Consider the following 24,437-nt stretch of genomic DNA (forward strand, 5'->3'; position numbering starts at 1 on the left):
CCACAACTCCTGAGCCAGTGCTCCTCAACAAGAGAAGCCACTGTAATGAGGAGCCCATGCACTGCAATTAGAGATGCAATGAAGATGCAGCACAACCAAAAATAAAATTAATTTTTTAAAAACCTAAGAAAGGGACTTCTTTTATAGAAAAGTATTTAAATGTTTAATATATAACTGGAAATTATATTTTTAAAAAAGTTAGCAGTATATTTGAAAAAAGATTCCAAAATGAAATGCTGAAGAAAGTAAAAATTAATTAAAATAAAAAATGTGAAGAACAGATTCAGGTCAGACCCAACCAAAAACAGAATTAGTGAACTCGAAGGTAGGTCAGGAAAAACATTCCAGAATGTGACACAGAGACAAAAAAGGATGAAAAATACAAAAGAAAGGATATGAGAAGGGAGGAAAACAGTGCTAAAGTCTAACATACACTTATCAGAGTTCTTTCTCCAAAGAGAACATAGCAAGGACAACACATGAAAAGATAACAGCTGAAAACTTATAAACCAATTAAAGGCAAGCATAGAATAAAGAACTCCAATGACTCCCAAGCACAATAAATAAAAAGAAATCCAAAGTTTATTACCTACCAATTTGGGGAGGAACATTAGTGGGAGTGACATTTCTGACAGTCTTTTTGAATAGTTTTGATTTTTGAAACCATGTTACTATTATATATAATACAGTTGACCCTTGAACAAGGAGAGTGTTGGGGCACCAAACCCCACACAATTGAAAATCCACATATAACTCTGCAGTCAACCCTCTATTTCCTTGGTTCTGCAAACTAGGAATAGAAAGGAATCTCAAACTAAGATCAGAAAGGAACTGCCTCAAACTGATAAAGGGCAGCTGTGAAAAACCTACAGCTACCATCATACTTAATCATTAAAGACTGCAACCTTTCTTCCTAATTTAACAATTGGAAGAGTATTGGAAACAGAACTCTTTTTCAGCAAATAGAACTAAGACAACTGGATATTCACATGCAAAAGAAGGAATTTAAACCCTCACCCTGCACCATATACAAAGTTAGCTCAAAATGTATATAAAACTTGAACATAAAATTATAGAACTCTCAGAAGAAAATACAGGTATAAATCTTTGTCCATAGATTAGCAATGATTTCTTAAACATGAAAACAAAAGCATGAGAAACAGAAATCATATACAGATTGAACTTCATCAGTAAAAACATTTGTCCTTCAAACAACACTACCAAGAGTGAAAAGACAACTCACAGAATGAGAGAAAATATCTGAAGACCACATACCAGACAAAGGTTTAATATCTAGAAAAATGAATAACTTACACAAGTCAACAATAAAAAGACAAACTCAGTTAAGAAATGGGCAAAGGATCTGAAGAGATATTTCCTGAAAGAAGTTATATAAATGGTCAATAAGAACATAAAAGATGCTTAACGCCATTAATCATAAGGGAAATGCAAATCAAAACCAGAATACCACCACATAAACACTAGGACGGATACAGTAATTTTTAAAAACCCACTGACAATAATTAGTGTTATTTTGAGAATGTAGAGAAATTGGAAGCCACATACACTGCTGAAGGGAATGTAAAAAGATGCATTTGCATGGCCAAAGTTTGATGAGTCTTCAATAAATTAAACAAAAAGTTACCATATGACTCAGCAAATTCCACTGCTATATATATAACCCCAACATTGAAAACATATCCACACAAGATGTACACACGAATGTTTGCAGTAGCATTATTCATACCAGCCCAATGTAGAAACAATCCAAGCATTAAGCAACAGATGAATATATAAACAAAATGTAGTATATTCATACAATGCAATATTATTCAGCCATTAAAGGAATTAAGTATTGACTCATGCTAAAGAATGGATGAATCCTGAAAACATCACGTGAAAAGACAGGAAAAAAGCCACGTATTTTATGATTCCATTTATATGAAATGTCCAGAATAGGCAATTCTATAGACAGAAAGCAGGTAAGAGACTGACAGAATTGGGGAGAGAAGAGAATGAGGAGTAACTACTAACATGTGTAGACTTTCTTGTGAGGGTGATGAAAATGTTCTGCAATTAGAGAATGGAGATGTTTACATAACTCCCAATACACTAATATACTGAATTGTATATTACTATTTTATGTTCTATGAATTAATCTCAATAAATCTGTTTTTTTTAAAACCTGTATTAAGACAAATCAATAAGAATAAGAGACAACTCAATTAGCAAATGAATGGAACAGTCAAGTCACAAGACAGTATCCAAATGGCTAGTTAACATATGAAAATGGTGTTCAACCTAATAATTCACCAGAAAAATATAAATTAAAACCAAACTGATATGTCACTACATAACCAACAAAATTACTTTTAAATTAGACATACTATTGAAGAGATTGATATTAAAATGTTGGTTACACTGCTTTCACACATTGCAGGTAAAACTGTAAATCAGAGTAACCATTTGGGAAATCTATTTTTCCTCTGTACTAAAGCGAAATGTATGCTTTACACGTTGGCCCAGAATACTACTCCTTGCTATTCTTTTATTTTTTCAAAATTTAAATACAGTAAAATCAAATTTTTGGGGTGTGCCATGTGATTCCATCACCCCCTCAAAACTCTCCTGCTTTCCTCCTGTAGTCACACTCCTCCTCTGACAACTCCAAGAATCCACTTATCAGTTCTCCATCACTAAGTGTGCTCAGTCACTTCACTCGTGTCTGACTCTCTGCAACCCCACGGACTGTAGCCCGCCGGGCTCCTTTGTCCATGGGATTCGCCACACAAGAACACTGGAGTGGGTTGCCGTGCCCTCCTCAAGGGGATCTTCCTGACCCAGGGATTGAACCTGTGTCTCCTGCATTGCAGGCAGATTCTTCACCACTGAGCCACTGGAGAAGCCCGTCCATCACTCTAGTTTTGTCCTTGAGAGTACCAAATGAACAGAATCATACAGTGTGGAACTTCTTAAGACTGGCTTCTTGGACCCAGAATTGTCTTTGAGGGTTAAGGTGCTGTGTCTTATCGATAGTGTGGTTCCTTTTTCCTGAGTTATATTTCATTGTATTTTATTTAGGATGTACTGCATTTTATTTAGGCATTCACTCACTAGAGGGTATTTGGGTTGTCTCCTGTTTGAGGCAAAACCAGTCAATCCTAAAGGAAATCAACCCTTAATATTCATTGGAAGGACTGATGCTGAAGCTCCATTACTTTGGCTGCCTGATGCAAAGAGCTGACTTACTGGGAAAGGCCCTGATGCTGGGAAGATTGAAGGAAAAAGAAGCAGGCAACAGAGGATGAAATGGTTAGATAGCATCACTGACTCAATGGACATGAGTTTGAGCAAATTCCAGGAGACAGTGAAGGACAGGGAAGCCTGGCATGCTGCAGTCCATGGGGTTGCAAAGAGTTAGACACGACTTAGTGATGGAGTAACAACAGACTAATATACTCTACACATTATTCGTGCAGTTTTTTTGTGTGAGCATAAAGTTTTCATTTATCTAGTACAAATATCTAGGAGTAAGATCTCTGGGTCATTAGCTAAATGTCTCTAACTTTAGAAGAAACTACCAAACTGTCCTGCAGAGTAGCTGGAGCATTTTGCCTTTCTACCAACAATGAAACAGAATTCTGAATGCTCCACATTCTTATCAACATTTGGTACTGCCAGTATTTTTTATTTTAGCCATTGTAATAGGTTTATACAATGTGGTTTTAATTGGCATTCCCCATTCCCTAAAAGCACATTCCCAACATGGCTGGTGATGTTACAAATGTCTTTTTATGTCCTCCATATGTCCTCTGCAGTGATGTGTCGGTCTTTTGCCCATTTCTTCATTGAGTTGTTCTTATATTGTTGAATTTTAAAAGTTCTTCATATATTCTGAATACAAGTCCTTAATCAGATGTGTGATTTACAAATATTTTCTAAGTTGGTAGCTAAAAACTGAAAAAAGTCAAAAGCTCCAAAATGAATAAACAAACTGTGGTATAATCATACAACGGAATGCCAGATAGTAATAAAGAAGAACAAATTACTGACACGCACAACAACATGGCTTAATCTCTCAGACATTATGCTGAATAAAAGAAGCCATATCCAAAAGAATCCTTGAGGGAGTTCCCTGGCCTCATGGTTAGGGTTCTGGCTTTCACTGCTGGACAATCCCTGATCAGGGAACTGGGATCCTGCAAGCCGCAAGGCATGACCAAATATCATTTTATAAATACATTGGTTTGGCCAAAAAGTTCATTCAAGTTTTCTTGTAAGATGTTACAGAAAACATACGTATATACACATACACAAAAGAATCCTTGAAGGTGAAATAAACTATCTAAATATGAATAACATTTCCTCAGCCAAAGTTTCTTACTATAGGATTTCATTAAATCAAAGATTTGCTATCTTTTGTTCTTTCTCTTCCTTGCCACTGCCATGACCACCACTACTTTCCTTTTTTATTTTACTTTTTGTTTGGGGAAAAAGCACAGAGGGAATGGTGGCAGAGAAACTGAGAATGTTTTAGGATCTACTATCTTCTTTTGAATAATAAAGTTTAGAGAATTTGTATTCCATAAAGCAGCATCACTGCACATTTTAAAGAGAACTTATATCTAGAACACACAATACCCATGATACAAGAAGTTATGTCACTGAGAGAATTTTATAAATTAAACTTGTTATGTTGAGATAACTATAGATTCACATGCAACAGTAATAAATAATATAGATTCCTATACTCTTCATCCCCAATGGGAACATCTTGTATAAATATAATATCACAACCAGAAAACTGACATTGATACAACTCACCAACCTTATTCAAATTTCACCAGTTTCATATGTACTCATTTGTGTCTGTGTAGATTCATGTAATCACCACTAGAGTCAAGATACAAAATAGTTCCATCACAAGGATTCCCTGTGCTACTTTTTACAGCAACACCCATCTCCCTCCACCCAAGCCAATCCCTAACATCAAACCACTACTCTTTCCCCAATCTCCATAATTTTACCATTTCAGGCATGCTATGGAGTAATACAGTAAGTAACTTTGTGAGATTTGCTTTATTAATTCAGCATAGTTTTCTTGAGCTGCATTAAAGTTGGTGCATCAATAGTTCATTCCTTGTTACTGCTGATAGTATTCCATCACTTAAATGTTCAAAGTCTTACCAATACCTGAGTCCTCATTTGTCATTCCTTAGGAATACGAAACACTAGCCAAAGCATTAGAATGATATACTAACAAAAAAATTAATATAGTTCTGATACTCTACCTCATTCTTCTTACTCTGACAGGACATCTGTACATTATTTAAAGATGGCTTCTTGGCATTTCTGAGAACCTTATTTCCATTTGACTTTCAATCTACAATATGGCTACTGAAATTTTAACAATTTATCCACTTGAATATTAGAAACTATACTAAAATGGCAGGTTAACTCAAAATGATACAAAATGGTAAGTAATGATAGATAAGTGTCTCTAACTTTATAAGAAACTACCAAACTGTTCTGCAGAGTAGCTGGAGGATTTTGCCTTTCTACCAACAATGAAACAGAGTTCTAAATACTCCACATTCTTATCAACATTTGGTATTGCCAGTATTTTTAACTTTAGCCACTGTAATTTGTATATACAACATGGTTTTAATTGGCATTCCCCATTCCCTAAAACGGGCTTCCCTGGTGGCTCAGAGGTTAAAGCGTCTGCCTGCAATGCGGGAGACCTAGGTTGGATCCCTGGGTCAGGAAGACCCCCTGGAGAAGGAAATAGCAATCCACTCCAGTATTCCTGCTTGGAGAACCCCATGGATGGAGGAGCCTGGTAGGCTACAGTCCACAGGGTTGCAAAGAGTCAGACACGACTTAGTGACTTCACTTCTTCCCTAAAAGCACATTCCTAACATGGTTGGTGATGGTATAAAATGGTATCATTTTTATGATACAAAAAGCTGAATGACATTCATGTGATATCTGTAAGTAATTGAGAAAAAAATTAAACTTCGCTTACCCGTAGTCCTTGTCTGCATAAAATCTGACACCTGTCTTTAATATGAGGTTAAAACATTATTAACATCTCTAATTCTACTAGTGTGCTAAGTTCTAGGTACTAAAAAATAAATTCCTTTTATTCCTTAGACATATATGATAAACTTATGTTGACTGGAAAATAAATTATTATTCAACAGATCTAAGTAAATACTGATATAAAGGCCAAAATTTCAATTAAAAAAATAATTTCAGACAACTATACAAAGAACTTTAAAGACAAAATGACTACAATGTCTTTCAAAATAAGACAAAAGTTTGGATAACCAGAAATTCACAAACCCAGTTACGTATCTAATTTCAGTTTGACAAGATAAAAGCAACTGATGAATTCACAAGCTATGTTCACGAAGAGCAAATTTACTTACAAAAATTAATTTGTACTGTAATCATTGAAACTTTAAAAGGATAAAACCAAATACCTGACTTCAGCATCCAGGGTACTGTCAACAGGAAGAGCAGATGAAAATTCTAATAGTTCCACTCCTGGATTTGGTGGACACAAACTGTGACTGGTACTCATTATTATCAAATTCTAGATATTCAACAGGGTACTATTCAAAAGGTAATTGTTTAACCTGCCTCCTTCAAGACACAATAAGATCTAAACAGCTCAGCCTGTCTTCTGACCATATACAGAAACATATTCCAATGAAGGGTTTGGCCTGATGATTAACCCCAGCATAGACAACTCAACAATCATAATAAGGAAATGGAAGAAGAACACGTCATACATTCTGAAGGCCAGTTTCTTAATAATGACACATGAACGTCATTTCCATATTGTAACTTAGAAGACTAATATTAAGCAAGAAAAAAAGTTGGAAGTTAGGTATTTATTTACTTAATTAAAAATATTTACCTTCTTCCAAAAGGGAATTCTGAAGCATCACATACAAGGTACAATTATGATAAATGATCATCACAGCTTGCCTGATTTAACCAAGGATAAATTACCAATCCCAATAAATGTCTTTAATATAGAGCCCTGAAATAGAATACTCTATAAATTGACTTAACTAAAAAACTAAATTTCTTTTCAAAGCTTTCTATTAAAAAATTTTAATTAACAAAAGCAAATACCTGCAAGAATTCAAGAACCTAATTCTCTATATTAAAAGGAAATTCTGGAATATGCTACAACAGAGATGAATCTTGGTGACATCATGCTAAGTGAAATAAGCCAGTCACCAAAGACAAACACTGGATGATTCTATTTACACGAGGTACTTGCTGCTGCTAAGTCACTTCAGTCGTGTCTGACTCTGTGCAACCCCATAGATGGCAACCCACCAGGCTCCCCCATCCCTGGGATTCTCCAGGCAAGAACACTGGAGTGGGTTGCCATTTCCTTCTCCAATGCATGAAAGTGAAAAGTGAAAGTGAAGTCGCTCAGTTGTGTCCGACTCTTAGCGACCCCATGGACTGCAGCCCACCAGGCTCCTCTGTCCATGGGATTTTCCAGGCAAGAGCACTGCAGTGGGGTGCCACTGCCTTCTCCACACGAGGTACTTAGGGTGGTCAAAACCATCAAGACAGAAAGATAATGGTGATTGGTTGCCAAGGGTTAGGGTGAGGGGAGATTGGAAAGTTATTGCTCAATAGGTATAAGGTTTTAATCTTACAAAATGAAAAGAGTTGTGGGGATGGACAGTGGTGATGACTACCTAACAATGTGTATATACTTAATACCACTGAACTGTATACTTAAAAACAGTTAAGATGACAAATTTTAGGTCATGTATACTTTATTAAAATAGCAAAAAGCGGAAAAAAGTTTTAAATGACCTAAAAGTTCAAACCGTTCAAGATGCTTTTTCTATTCCTCCTATTATTCTACTATATGAAGAACACAGGGTGTGAGAGCCTGTCTAAAATCTTCCAGGAGGTTATCATTCCCAATGAGTCAGAAGTGCTCTCAGGCTGTGACATATTAAATACAATTAGGATACTTGATGTTTCCTAGATGACCTCTCTTCACTACATGATTCTAAGCCCTTGTTTTCAGTGATGTTACATCATAACCAAATGTATACTTTATGAATATAAAGACTACATAAAAAATTGAATAGAAAGTACAAAACACCTCTCTCTAGATTTTTTCTCTTCCAAATGCATATGCTATGCCTTTTATTTTTACACACACACATAAACACTGTTTTACAGTTTAATTCCCACATACATCAAGCAACATGTCTCACTGCTGCAGAGGATCACTAGTACCCACTGACTAATTGAGTCTTCCTATTTTTGATGGGAATTAATAGAATCAAATCAATTTGTTACAAAATGCTTTGTTTCCTTTCTAATAGATCTGCACCACTAAGTGATCAAAACAGAAAACTTATTGGGGTCTAAAATAAGTTATACTGCCTACAGTGGGATGGACTGAAGATTCCACCTTGTCAAGACAGATTTGTTGTCAGCTTATATGTTCAATTTATGTCATGTTGAGCTCCAGGACTATGTGAAATATAAAAATGCACTAAATGAAACTGATGAGACAGGACAGTTTACACTGCATGAAGCTGTTCAACAAACTCTGGATGATCATTAAAACCCCTTTGTCTAAACCAAATCAAGAATGTAGAAGTAGTTGGTGTTCTCAATGAACATAACAAGCAAACAGAAAAAGCAGAATGAAAGATTTGGAATTTGGAAAAGGCAGTACCCATGTTTTAAACTCAAGAATACAAAAATCAGCACATTTTGTGAGGTTCAGGGTTCATCCTTTGCATCCTTCTAAGAATGTGACACTAGTTGGAAGGAAGGTGTGGTTTTCACCTGAAGTGATAAAAATTTGTGTATATCACAAATTAAATGATTCAAATATATTCAAAGTTTTTTGCTTTGGAAATTCAGTTTTTAATTTTTCATCTTTTACTAAGTTTCCAAAATTTTGTTCTATAGTACAAGTAGTACTCATAATATTTGTTCTTACATTTTTTTCATAATGTAAACAATGAATTGGAAAAAAAATGCTACCTAGTGACCTAGTATCAGGAAAATATCACCAACCTACTTAAAAACCAACTACTGATATAATAATTAACTTTCAAAATATTCAATATTCAGTATCAATCTTCTTCAAAATATTAATGCTTACTGAACCACTGAAATGTTACCTAATCTGGATTAGCTTTCCTACATAGGAAAGAATGGAACCAGAATAATTCTTTCATCTGTTTTACAAAAACTTATCTGTATAAACTAATTTAACCATCTCAGAAGAGATGAGTAATTGAGTTGTCACAGATTTCCTGGAGTTCCCATGCAATTTTTTTGGCACTACCAGTAAACCAGCATTTCTACTTATTCCTGGCTTTCCCAAGATGGAAGCAGAGATGGTTCTAGTGTGGCCCAGATGTTTCTATCAAGTATAAACTTCTAATTTCTGTCTAAAACCAAATGATTCCTAATTACAATACCTACTTCCAAGTACCTCAGCTACTTAAGGTTCAGGTAGCCATTAAAATTTAGAAACAGCCATTTAACTGAATCTATTAAAAGTGGAAAGTAAATTGAGAATACTTTACACTTTAAACTTTTAAAGGAAAAATGATTTAAAGGAAATTTTAAAGTCTTAATATAAGAAAATACTGTTAATATCCAGAATTATTTACATTCAAGACTAACACAGTAATCAGTAGGCACAATTCTAAAACTCTATTTAAAAATTATAATCAGTTTCTGGCAAATAGTAATTAAGAATTGTATTATTAATAACTAAGGCACAATATTTTAGCAGCTGAAGACTTTCTGCTCTTGAGGACTTTTATTAGTAGATATAAGAAGATATAAGAAGTAGATATAAGAAGCAGTAAAAAGAAATTTTTTTTTTTTTTTAAAGCAGCAACAGCAATGTGGTTAAAAGTCTGGCAATTAGAAGTCTGGACTTTGGACTGGTTTGAACCATGAACTAGCTGTGTGATCTAGGGTAAATTACCTAACCACTCTGCACACTAATTTCATAATCTGTAAAATGAAGATATTATATGCCCACTTTATAGAGCTGTTTTGAGAATTGAGCTGATAAAACAGGACTTCCCTGATGGTCCAGAAGTTAGGAATCCACCAGTGCAGGGGACACAGGTTCGATCCCTGGTCTTGGAAGATGCCATATGCCACAGAGCAACTAGGCCCATGAGCCTCTACGACTGAGCCCAAGAGCCCTCAAGTTTGTGCTTCCTAAGAAAAGCAACCAAATGACAATGAAGAGTAGCCCCTGCTTGCCGCAACTAGAGAAAGCCCAGACGCATGGCAACAAAAAGCCAGCATAGCCAAAAATTAAAAAATAATAAATAAAATAAATAGACTAAATACTTACCGATGATAGGCTTCTCGCCGATACTTTTTCAGGGCATGTTTATCCATGTTAGCAGGCATATCTGCCGCATTTTGTAACCGATCACTCCAGGAGGTTGTCATTTTGTTTTAATTGTATGCTCAATTCTAGAAAAGAAAAATCAGTAATTTAGCATATTAACACTGTCATTCATATATTGATATCAGATTTTTTAAAAAATTAGTAGAATTGTACATTGCAAACTATCTGATATAACTATCCATTTAAATATATTGAGGGACTTTCCCTGGTGGTCCAGTGGTTAAGATCAGCCTCCCAAATGCAGGGGATGCGGGTTCAATCCTTGGTCAGGGACTAAGATCCCACATGCTGCGGGTGCGACTCAGGCCTCACAGTGCAACTGCTGAGCCTGTACGCCACAATGAGGATCCTGCACGCCACAACTGAGACCCAATGCAGACTAAATCAATGAACATTTTGAAAAAATAAAATAAAATGTATTGAATATGGAAATATACTGAAAATTAAACCAACACTTCTACACTATCTAAATTTAGGAAAATAATTTCATATAGTAATTTCTATACAGAAAGATCACATATATCACTTTCAAATAATTAAGCATGACAGTCAGTAATAATTTACTTTAATCCTAGATTCTAGAAAAGGAGCTGAGACCACAGAGATTTGAGAAAATATATAATGTTCAGTTAACATATGTAAAGTTAAAATATGTAAGGTAAGCAATTTTTAAATTCTGATAAAAACAGCAAAATCAATCAATGGTAGTACAAATATAAGTCACGTGCATTTGACTTCTAATTAGATTATGCTTTTGTATTTTTCTACAATAAATTATCTTCCAGACAGCATTAAAGACTGAACTAGAAGAAGAAATAAACTAAAAGATTTAATCTCATTAGAATAAACATTTAAAGCCAGGTAAGCAGGTAAATATCTTTACTGTATTTTAACTATAGGCCCTGTTATAGGTTTCACTTCTATTTACAGAAGTTTTCATCTGTAAATAGTTTTAAATAAGGATGAAAAATAACCTTTTAGAGTTCAATCTTTATTAACGTTTTATTAAAGTACCAATAGGGCTTCCCTGGTGGCTCAGAGGGTAAAACATCTGCCTGCAAAGCAGGAGACCTGGGTTCGACCCCTGGGTCGGGAAGATCCCCTGGAGAAGGAAATGGCAACCGACTCCAGTACTCTTGCCTAGAAAATGCCATGGACGGAGAAGCCTGGTAGGCTATGATCCATGGGGTCACAAAGAGTCAGACAGGACTGAGCAACTTCACTTCCACCTTTCTTTCTTTCATAGTACCAATACTTGTGAAAACATCTGCATTCTAACTTATTCCCAATTTTGAAAATGCTAACACTGTTTATATTAAGTCAATTTTTAAATAAGTCATCTTTGTAGCTTTTGAAAATAATTTATTGAAGCAAAATTCACATAAGAAAACAAACATTTTATAGTGAATAAGTCGATGGCATTTGGTATGCTCATAGTATAGTTCAACCACCACCTCTACCGAGTTCCAAAATATTTTTATCACTCCAGAGTAAAACCGCTTACTCAGGGGATTCCCTGGTGGTCCTATAAGACTCCACATGACCAATGCAGGGGGCCTGGGTTCATTCCCTGGTCATGGGACTAGATATCCCACATGCCACAACTAAAGATCCCACATGCTACAGGCAACAAAGATATAAGATCCCACGTGCCACAACTAAGACCTGGTGCAGCCAAATAAATATTACCAAAAAAAAAATCTTACCTAGTAAGCAGTTTCTCCCCGTCCCCCCTACCCCCTGGCCACTACCAATCCCAGTTCTGTCTCTTTAGGTTTATCTATTCTGGATATAGCATATAAGCAGAATCATGTAATAAGTGAGTTTTTGTGTCTGGCTTCCTTCACTTAGCATGTTTTCTAGATTCATCCATGTTGTACCATGTTTCAGATACTTCATTTCTTTTTATGGATGAATAAGAAATATTTCGTTTGTATGTACCACAATTCACTTATCCATTCATCCATTAATGGACATTTGGATTCTTCTACCTTTTAGTTACTGTGAACAGTACTGCTATGAACATGTATGAACAATGCATTTACTTGAGTACTAGTTTTCAATTCTTTTGGATATATATTTAGATCTGTAATGTTCCTGAAGTAATCAAAATTTCCAAACCCTGTAGGTAACTGTGGTACTGGCTAGCACTAGTCAAGGGACTTCCCTGGCAGCCCAGTGGTTAAGACTCCATGCTTCCACTGCAGGGTTCACAGGTTCGATCCCTGATTGGAAAACTAGAATTCTGCATACCACAGGTGTGGCCAAAAAAAAAAAAAAAAAAGACTCTAGTTAAAAACTAGCTAAAAACTATATTTTAAGACTCTTCTATGCCAAAGCCTTTGACTGTGTGGATCACAATAAACTGTGGAAAATTCTGAAGGAGACGGGAATACCAGACCACCTGACCTGCCTCTTGAGAAACCTGTATGCAGGTTAGGAAGCAACAGTTTGAACTGCACATGGAACAACAAACTGGCTCCAAATAGGAAAAGGAGTATGTCAAGGCTGTATATTGTCACCCTGCTTATTTAACTTATATGCAGAGTACATCATGAGAAACACTGGGCTGGAGGAAGCACAAGCAGGAGTCAAGATTGCCAGGAGAAATATCAGTAACCTCAGATATGCAGATAACAACACCCTTATGGCTGAAAGTGAAGAAGAACTAAAGAGCCTCTTGATGAAAGTGAAAGAGGAGAGTGAAAAAGCTGGCTTATAGCTCAACATTCAGAAAACTAAGATCATGGCATCTGGTCCCATCACTTCATGGCAAACAGATGGGGAAACAGTGAAAATAGTGGCTGACGTAATTTTGGGGGGCTCCAAAATCACTGCAGATGGTGATTGCAGCAATGAAATTCAAAGATGCTTTACTCCTGGGAAGGAAAGTTATGACCAACCTAGACAGCATATTGAAAAGCAGAGACATTACTTCGTCAACAAAGGTCCCCCAAATCAAGGCTATGGTGTTTCCAGTACTCAAGTATGGATGTGAGAAGTTGGACTATAAAGAAAGCTGAGCGCCAAAGAATTGATGCTTTTGAACTGTGGTGTTGGAGGAGACTCTTGAGAGTCCCCTGGACTGCAAGGAGATCCAACCAGTCCATCCTAAAGGAGATCAGTCCTGGGTGCTCACTGGAAGGACTGATGCTGAAGCTGAAACTCCAATACTTTGGCCACCTGATGAGAAGAACTGAATCATTTGAAAAGACCCTGATGCTGGGAAAGATTGAGGGCAGGAGGAGAAGGGGACAACAGAAGATGAGATGGTTGGATGGCATCACCGACTCAATGGACATGGGTTTGGGTGTACTCCGGGAGTTGGTGATGGACAGGGAGGCCTGGCGTGCTGCAGTTCATGGGGTCGCAAAGAGTCAGACAAGACTGAGCGACTGAACCAAATTAACAAAATTAGAAATGAAAATGGAGAGATCACAACAGACAACACTGAAATACAAAGAATCATAAGAGACTACTACCAGCAGCTCTATGCCAATAAAATGGACAACTTGGATGAAATGGACAAATTCTTAGAAAAGTATAACCTTCCAAAACTGAACCAGGAAGAAATAGAAGATCTTAACAGACCCATCACAAGCAAGGAAATCGAAACTGTAATCAAAAATCTTCCAGCAAACAAAAGCCCAGGACCAGATGGCCTCACAGCTGAATTCTACCAAAAATTTAGAGAAGAGCTAACACCTATCTTACTCAAACTCTTCCAGAAAATTGCAGAGGAAGGTAAACTTCCAAACTCATTCTATGAGGCCACCATCACCCTAATTCCAAAACCAGACAAAGATGCCACAAAAAAAGAAAACTACAGGCCAATATCACTGATGAACATAGATGCAAAAATTCTTAACAAAATTCTAGCAAACAGAATCCAACAACATATTAAAAAAATCATACACCACGACCAAGTGGGCTTTATCCCAGGAATGCAAGGATTCTTTAATATCCGCAAATCAATCAATGTAATACACCACATTAACAAATTGAAAGATAAAAACCATATGATTATCTCAATAGATGCAGAGAAAGCCTTTGACAAAATCCAACACCCATTCATGATTAAAACTCTCCAGAAAGCAGGAATAGAAGGAACATACCTCAACATAATAAAAGCTATATATGACAAACCCACAGCAAGTATCACCCTCAATGGTGAAAAATTGAAAGCATTTCCCCTGAAATCAGGAACAAGACAAGGATGCCCACTCTCACCACTACTATTCAACATAGTGTTGGAAGTTTTGGCCACAGCAATCAGAGCAGAAAAAGAAGAGGAATCCAGATAGGAAAAGAAGAAGTGAAACTCTCGCTGTTTGCAGATGACATGATCCTCTACATAGAAAACCCTAAAAACTCTTCCAGAAAATTACTAGAGCTAATCAATGAATATAGTAAAGTTGCAGGATATAAAATTAACACACAAAAATCCCTTGCATTCCTATATACTAACAATGAAAAAACAGAAAGAGAAATTAAGGGAACAATACCATTCACCATTGCAACAAAAAGAATAAAATACTTAGGAGTATATCTACCGAAAGAAACAAAAGACCTATACATAGAAAACTATAAAACACTGATGAAAGAAATCAAAGAGGACACAAACAGATGGAGAAACATACCATGCTCATGGATTGGAAGAATCAATATTGTCAAAATGGCTATTCTACCCAAAGCAATCTATAGATTCAATGCAATCCCTATCAAGCTACCAACGGTATTTTTCACAGAACTAGAACAAATAATTTCACAATTTGTATGGAAATACAAAAAACCTCGAATAGCCAAAGTAATCTTGAGAAAGAAGAATGGAACTGGAGGAATCAACCTGCCTGACTTCAGACTCTACTACAAAGCCACAGTCATCAAGACAGTATGGTACTGGCACAAAGACAGAAATATAGATCAATGGAACAGAATAGAAAGCCCAGAGATAAATCCACGAACTTATGGACACCTTATCTTTGACAAAGGAGGCAAGGATATGCAATGGAAAAAAGACAACCTCTTTAACAAGTGGTGCTGGGATAACTGGTCAACCACTTGTAAAAGAATGAAACTAGAACACTTTCTAACACCATACACAAAAATAAACTCAAAATGGATTAAAGATCTAAATGTAAGACCAGAAACTATAAAACTCCTAGAGCAGAACATAGGCAAAACACTCTCCGACATAAACCACAGCAAGATCCTCTATGACCCACCTCCCAGAATATTGGAAATAAAAGCAAAACTAAACAAATGGGACCTAATGAAACTTAAAAGCTTTTGCACAACAAAGGAAACTATAGGCAAGGTGAAAAAACAACCCTCAGATTGGGAGAAAATAATAGCAAATGAAGAAACAGACAAAGGATTAATCTCAAAAATATACAAGCAACTCTTGAAGCTCAATTCCAGAAAAATAAATGACCCAATCAAAAAATGGGCCAAAGAACTCAACAGACATTTCTCCAAAGAAGACATACAGATGGCTAACAAACACATGAAAAGATGCTCAACATCACTCAGTATTAAAGAAATGCAAATCAAAACCACAATGAGGTACCATTACACGCCAGTCAGGATGGCTGCTATCCAAAAGTCTACAAGCAATAAATGCTGGAGAGGGTGTGGAGAAAAGGGAACCCTCTTACACTGTTGGTGGGAATGCAAACTAGTACAGCTGGTATGGAGAACAGTGTGGAGATTTCTTAAAAAACTGGAAATAGAACTGCCATATGACCCAGCAATCCCACTTCTGGGCATACACACTGAGGAAACCAGATCTGAAAGAGACATGTGCACCCCAATGTTCATCGCAGCACTGTTTATAATAGCCAGGACATGGAAGCAACCTAGATGCCCATCAGCAGATGAATGGATAAGGAAGCTGTGGTACATATACACCATGGAATATTACTCAGCCGTTAAAAAGAATTCATTTGAACCAGTTCTAATGAGATGGATGAAACTGGAGCCCATTATACAGAGTGAAGTAAGCCAGAAAGATAAAGAACATTACAGCATACTAACACATATATATGGAATTTAGAAAGATGGTAACGACAACCCTTTATGCAAAACAGAAAAAGAGGCACAGAAGTACAGAACAGACTTTTGAACTCTGTGGGAGAAGGTGAGGGTGGGATGTTGCGAAAGAACAGCATGTATATTATCTATGGTGAAACAGGTCACCAGCCCAGGTGGGATGCATGAGACAAGTGCTCGGGCCTGGTGAACTGGGAAGACCCAGAGGAATCGGGTGGAGAGGGAGGTGGGAGTGGGGATCGGGATGGGGAATACGTGTAAATCTATTGCTGATTCATGTCAATGTATGACAAAACCCACTGAAAAAATTAATTAATTAATTAAAAAAATAAAAATAAAAAAAAAAGACTGAGCGACTGAACTGAACTTAAAATATAAAATTAATACGTCATTTTTCAGGTTGTTATAACTGAATCTAGATATACTATGAGGGTTTTTGTTTTTAAAAAAATTCATATAGCAAACCCAGACTATTTTGTGAACACCCCCCCCCCCGAAAAAAGGGTTAAATTTTGAAAACTAGAGCATTACAATGGAACTTCAATAATTTTTCATGTGGGGTGGGTTTGGATATTGAGTGAAAAAACAGGACTATATTTCACATAAGTTTAAATAAGACTCAGAAATGAAATTTGTATTCTATGATAAATTAAGAGAAATTAGAATAATCATGCCTTTAAAGAAAAGCTTCAATTTGAGTTCAAGTCCTACTGTGGTTATAGTTCATATAGCATAGAAAATAAATTTTTATTTATTTATTGTTAAGGCCATAAGTGAATTCCAACTTTTCAAAATCTCTAACAGTACTCACAAAAGTCTGCTTCTTTTTATTTTTAAAAAGTTAAGTAGATCAGCAGAGGGTGAACCCTCTAATCTTCACCTGAATATTGATTAGCACATATGTAGTTTGATTTCCTCAGTGAGGAAACCACACAAGGTCCTAAAAAGAACCAGCTAAAGAGTGTTGAGGAAACAATTTCTGAAGCTCACAGACTAGGAATAGTTCCTGCCCTTATCGGCTAGAATGGAAAACTTCATCATCATATAGTATTAAGTAGAGCAGTTGGAAGGATTTTGTGTCTGTAGAAGGCCAAAATTATCTGGGCTCCTCTGATCCTGCCTAGCAAAGATTAAAAGCAAGACCTAAAAAAGATCAAACTGCTTCCAAGTAACTTAGCTATGTCACAAAATAAAAATACGTGTAAGAATACAAAAATATCTATTACTTAACCATGTAAAATGTATACTGTATGGCATCCAATAAAAAATTAGCAGCATTCAAAGAAAGGAAAATATGATACACAAAGAGGAGAAAAATCAACTAATGCAAACCCACAAATGACACAGATGATAGAATATTCAAAGACACTAAGTTGTTATTATTAGTCTGTGTGATAAGTTGCTTGATTCCAACTCTTTGCAGTCCTAAGGACTATAGTCCACCAGGCTCCTCGGTCCATGGGGATTCTCCAGGCAAAAATACTGGAGTGAGTTGTCATGCCTTCCTCCAGGGCATCTTCCTGACCCAGGGATCAAACCCAAGACTTATTATTAGTCTAGTAGACTTAAAACGCCAAGTATAGATATGAAAAGTTTTTAAAAATACACAAATCAAATATCTAGAAGTAATTACAACAATATCTGAGGTGGAAAACACGCTAAATAGATTAATGACAGAGCAGACATTACAGAAAACATTAGTGGACTTGGAAGACATAGCCATAAAAATTATCCAAATTAAAAGAGATCAGTGACCTGTGCAACATGTTAAAGTATATTCTGATTTCTAATATATGCATAATAGAATCCATAAAAGAGAGAGGACAGAAAAAAAAAATATTTAAAGAAACAGTGGGTGAAAATTTGCCAAATTTCATGAAAATTGGAAATCTGCAGATCCAAGAAAACTGACCAAACCCCAAGCATATGAGATAAGAAAACTACACCAAGATACATAAAAATCAAATTATTTAAAAGGAGTGATAGAGAGAAAACATTAAAGAAAAAGCTAGAAAAGAAAAAAAAAAAGCTAGAGAGAGAAGACATCATCGAGAGAAAAAAGAAAAAAAATGTTTATCTGAAGCAGTGAAGTCAGAGGAAAGTGAAGAAACACCTCTAAAGTACCAAAAAAAAAATAAGTGCCAACCTAGGATTCTTTACCCGACAAAAACACCTTTCAGACATACAAAAACTGAAAGAATTAATCACCAGAAGACTAAAAGAAATTTTAAAGAAGTCCTTCAGGTAAGAAGAAAACAATACCAGATAGAAACTAATCTACACAGGGATGTCCTTGGTGGTCCAGTGGTTAAGAACCTACCTTCCAATGCAGGGGATACAGGTTCAATCCCTGGTCTGGGAAGATCCCACATACTACAGAGCAACTAAGTCCGTGCACCAGAACAGTGCCGCAACTACTGAGCCTGCATGAAACAGCGATTGAAGCCCATGTACCTAAAGCCTATGCTCCACAAGAGAAACCACTGCAATGAGAAGCCCTCACACTCTAACAAAGAGTAGCCCCCATTCACTACATCTAAAGAAAGCCCAATGTACAGCAACAAAGATCCAGTGAAGCCATAAATAAATAATTTTAAAAAAAAATAAATAAATCTACACAAAGGAACGGATAACTATAAAATATTAAGTACTTTCAAAATACAACTGTTTGAAGCAAAAGTAATAATAGTATATTGTTGCGTTCTCAGTCGCTTCAGTTGTATCTAACTCTTTGTGACCCTGTGAACTGTAGCCCACCAGGTTCCTCTGTCCATGGGATTCTCCAAGGCAAGAATACTGGAGTGGGTTGCCATGCCCTCCCCCAGGGCATCTTCCCATCCAGGGATCGAACCCAGGTCTCCCGCATCGTAGGTGGTTTCTTTACCATCTGAGTCACTCAGAAGGTTTACAGAAGTAAAATATATGACAGTAATAACACAAAGGTGGAAAGAAAGAAACCAGAAATATAGCATTTTAAGATTCCTATAGTATACATGAAGCAGTATAATACCACTTGAAAGCAGACTGTGATATGGTAAAGATGCATATTACTTACCCTAAGGCAATCACCAAAGTAACAAAGGTATAGCTTAATCAGGCAACAAAAGAGGTAAGGGGAGACTAGAAATAACCCAAAACAGGAGACAAAGAGAAAAAGGAAACAACAAAGCAAACAAAAAATAGCAAGGAGGTAGAAGCACCTTCAATCACATTTAGAAAGTTACATTAAGGGTTTTTTGTACCAAATATAATCTGTATTCACTGCTGGTGAGAATTCAAAGTGGCACAGCCACTTTCAAAGATAGTTTGGCACTTTTTCATAAAGTAAACACACTCTCACCACATCACCATGTGATCCAGCAATCATGCTACTTGTTATTTACCCAATGAAATTGAAAACTTAAGTCCACACAAAAACTACAGGATGTATTACACAAGGAGTATGCCCAAACATAATCTATGGACTTTAGTTAATAATAATGCCTCAGTACTGGCTCATCAATTCTAACAAATGTACCATGCTAATACAAGATGTTGATAACAGGGGAAACTGTGTTTGTGGTGGGGCATGTGTGGGAGGGAATATTCAGGAACACTCTTTTTTAATTACATTAAGTTTTAAACATCTACCCCAATCAAAAAAAAAAAAAAAAAAAGCTGTAAAGACTTAAATATTGATATTAAGACATGATGCCACAAAACTCCTAGAAGAGAACACAGGCAAAACATTCTGTGACATAAACTGTACCAATGCTTTCTTAGGTCAGTCTCCCAAAGGCAATTAAAAAAGAAGCAAAATGGGACCTAACCAAACTTATAAAGCTTTTCCACAGCAAAGGAAACCATAAATAAAATGAAAAGACAACCTACAGACTGGGAGAAAATATTTGCAAATGATACAACTGACAAGGACTTAGTTTCCAAAATACATAAACAGCTCATACCACTCAAAAACAACAATAAAAATAATCCAATAAAAAATGGGCAGACCTAAATAGACATTTTCCCAAAGAAGACATTTAGATGGCCAACAGGCACATCAAAAGATGCTCAGTATCACTAATTATTAGCAAAATGCAAATCAAAACTACACCCTCATACCAGTCAGAATGGCCATATCATTTAAAAGTATTCGAATAACAAATGTTGGAGAGGGTGGGGAGAAAAAGGAGCCCTCCTACATTGTTGGGAGGAATGTAAACTAGCGCAGCGAGTAGGGAAAACAGTATGGAGGTTCCTTAAAAAACTAAAAATAAGAGTATTCCCTGGTAGTCCAATGGTTGAACTCCAACCTTTCAATGTCAAGGGCACAGACAGGTTCAGTCCCTGGCTGGGGAGCTAAGATCCTATGCCACGTGGCACAGCCAAAAAATTAATTAATTAAATGGTTCATTTAAAGAAAGTAAGTCTATCCTTTATCCTGAGGTTTAAAAAAAAAGGACTAAAAACAGAGTTGCCATAAGATCCAGCGATCCCACTCCTGGGCATATATCCAGAGAAAACTATGTAATTTGAAAAGACACATGCACCCTGATGTTCATAGCAGCAGTATTCAAAACACAGAAGCAACCCAAATGTCCATCGACAAATGACTAGATAAAGAAGATGTTGTGTGTCTGTGTATAAAGTGGGATGTTGTTGCTGCTGTTTAGTTGCTAAGATTTGTTCAACTCTTTTGTGACCCCATGGGCTGGAGCCCACCAGGGTCCTCTGTCCATGGGATTTTTCCAGGCAAGATACTGGAGAGGGTTGCCATTTCCTTCTTCAGGGAATCTCCACAACCCAGGGATTGAACCCACGTCTCTTGCATTGGCAGGAAGATTCTTTACCACTGAGGCACCAGGGAAGCCCATTTCACATGCTAGCAATGTTATGCTCAGAGTCTTTCAAGGTAGGCTTCAGCAACATGTGAACCAAGAACTTTCAGATATACAAGTTGGATTTCAAAGGGACAAAGGAACCAGGGATCAAACTGCCAACATTTGCTGGATCACGGAGAAAGCAAGGGAGTTCCAGAAAAACATCCACTTCTGCTCCACTGACTAAGCTAAAGCCTTGACTGTGTGGATCACAACAAACTGTGGAAAATTCTTAAAGACGTGGGAGTACCAGACCTCCTTACCTGTCTCCTGAGAAACCTGTATATGGGTCAAGAAGCAACTTGAAAACCGGACACGGAACAACGGACTGGTTCAAAACTGGAAAGATGTACGACAAGGCTGTATATTGTCACCCTGACTGTTTAACTTCTAAGAAGAGTACATCATGCAAAACGCCAGGCTAGGTGAATCAAAAGCTGGAATCAAGACTGCTGGGAGAAATATCAACAATCTCAGATATGCAGACGATACCCCTTTACTGACAGAAAGTGAAGAGGAACTAAAGAGCCTCTTGATGAAGGTGAAAGAGGAGACTGAAAAAGCTGGCTTGAAACTCAACAGTCAAATCTATAAGGAAATAATATTTGTTCACAGACCTCAGTAAAGTGAGGATATGATAGATAATAAATCAACTTACTACTAGGTTGGCATTACAAGTCATGTTCTGCACATTATGGTCTATATGTATATGAGTGATACAAAAATATTTCACGCCCTTTGAAAGTTTAAATATTGACTCTTTAATTTTGTTTATATATTCCACTTGGCTCTTTTCATGGCTAACAGAGGACATAAATGAAACAAAATTGTATTTTCATATTGTGTTTCCATTAAAGTGTTTTCTATCATTCTTTAGGTGGGAAGGGGGAGATAAGCTATAGTCGGGGGGAAAACATTTGCAGTTCAGTTCAGTCACTCAGTCATATCTGATTCTTTACGACCCCACGGACCACAGCATGCCAGGCTTTACTGTCCATCACCAACTTCCTGCTCAAACTCATATCCATCGAGTCAGTGATGCCATCCAACCATCTCATCCTCTGTTGTCCCCTTCTCCTGCCTTCAATCTTTCCCAGCATCAGTGTCTTTTCCACTGAGTCAGTTCTCATCAGGTGGCCAAAGAATTGGAGTTTCAGCTTCAGCATTAGTCCTTCCAATGAGTATTCAGGACTGATTTCCTTTAGGACTGGCTGGTTTGATCTCCTTGCAGTCCAAGGGACTCTCAAGAGTCTTCTCCAACACCACAGTTCAAAAGCATCAATTCTTCATCACTCAGCCTTCTTTATGGTCCAACTCTTAAAACCATATGTGATTACTGGAAAAACCATAGCCTTGACTAGACGGACCTTTGTCAGCAAAGTAATGTCTCTGCTTTTTAATATGCTGTCTAGGTTGGTCAGAGCTTTTCTTCCAAGGAGCGTCTTTTAATTTCATGGCTACAGTCACCATCTGCAGTGATTTTGGAGCCCCCCCAAGATAAAGTCTGTCACTATTTCCATTGTTTCCCCATCTATCTGCTATGAAGAGATAGGACCAGATGCCATGATCTTCATTTTTTAAATGTTGAGTTTTACGCCAGCTTTTTCACTCTCCCTTTTCACTTTCATCAAGAGGTTCTTGGTTCTTCACTTTCTGCCATAAGGGTGGTGTCATCTGCATATCTGAGGTCATTAATATTTCTCCCAGCAATCTTGATTCCAGCTTGTGCTTCATCCAGCCTGGCATTTCACATGATGTACTCTGCAAATAAGTTAAATAAGCAGAGTGACAATATACAGCCTTGATGTACTCCTTGTACTCCTTTCCCATTTTGGAACCAGCCCATTGTTCCATGTCTGGTTCTAACTATTGTTTCTTGACCTACATACAGATTTCTCTGGAGGCAGGTCAGGTGGTCTGGTAGTCCCACCTCTTTAAGAATTTTTCACAGTTTGCTGTGATCCACACAGTCAAAGGCTTGAATTCTCTTGTTTTTTCGATGATCCAACAGACGTTGGCAATTTGATCTCTGGTTCCTCTGCCTTTTCTAAATCCAGCTTCAACATCTGGAAGTTCTCAGTTCATATAGCTGTTGAAGCTTGGCTTGGAGAATTTTGAGTATTACTTTACTAGCGTGTGAGATGAGTGAAATTGTGTGGTACTTTGAACATTCTTTGGCATTGCCTTTCTTTGAGACTGGAATGAAAACTGACCTTTTCCTGTGGCCACTGCTGAGTTTTCCAAATATGCTGCTGAATACACTTTAACAGCATCATCTTTTAGGATCTGAAATAGCTCAAATGGAATTTCAAATCCTTAAAGATGATGAAAACATTTGCACACACCTAATAAAAGAACTCTGAGAAGGCAATGGCACCCCACTCCAGTACTCTTGCCTGGAAAAATCCCATGGATAGAGGAGCCTGGTAGGCTGCGGTCCATGGGGTCACTAAGAGTCGAACACGACTGAGCGACTTCACTTTCACTTTTCACTTTCACACACTGGAGAAGGAAACGGCAACCCACTCCAGTGTTCTTGCCTAGAGAATCCCAGGGATGGGGGAGCCTGGTGGGCTGCCGTCTATGGGATCACACAGAGTCGGACACCACTGAAGTGACTTAGCAGCAGCAGCAGCAATAAAAGAACTTGTATCCAGAACATATAAAGAGCTCTCAAAAGACAGTAAGAGGGCTTCCCTGGTGGTTCAGTGGTAAAGAATCTGCCTGCTAATGCAGGAGACACGGGTTCGATCCCTGATCTAGGAAGATCCCACATGCTGGGGAGCTGCTGAGCCTGTGCATCACAGCTGCTGAGCCCTTATGCTGCAACTGCTGAAGCCCGAGTGCCCTAGGGCCCACTGCTCCACAGCAAGAGAAGCCCTCGTAATGAGAAGCCCATGATCGCAACTGGAGAGCAGCCCCAGCTTTGCAACAAGAGAAACCCTGTGCAGCAACCAAGACCCAGCACAGCCAACAATAAATAAATGAAATCATTAAAAACAAACAAACAACAACAAAAAAAAAACCCAACACACAATAAGACAAAGAATCTAATTATCAAAATACAGGCAAAA

General features: G+C 37.2%; 1 protein-coding gene across 7 annotated transcripts in view; it reads right to left on the bottom strand.

The window, feature by feature from the left end:
* The window catches only part of NT5C2 (5'-nucleotidase, cytosolic II), a 101,114-nt gene that overhangs the window by 61,469 nt on the left and 15,208 nt on the right, over positions 1-24,437 (bottom strand). For all 7 annotated transcript variants that reach the window (XM_061162517.1, XM_061162516.1, XM_061162513.1 and 4 more), the window contains exon 2: positions 10,394-10,518. In XM_061162517.1, coding sequence (XP_061018500.1) covers positions 10,394-10,494 — 101 coding nt within the window. In that variant the 5' untranslated portion in view covers positions 10,495-10,518. The remainder of the gene's footprint in view (positions 1-10,393; positions 10,519-24,437) is intronic.

Source organism: Dama dama, chromosome 15 (assembly GCF_033118175.1).
Source record: "Dama dama isolate Ldn47 chromosome 15, ASM3311817v1, whole genome shotgun sequence".
In the NCBI taxonomy this organism is placed as follows: Eukaryota; Metazoa; Chordata; class Mammalia; order Artiodactyla; family Cervidae; genus Dama; species Dama dama.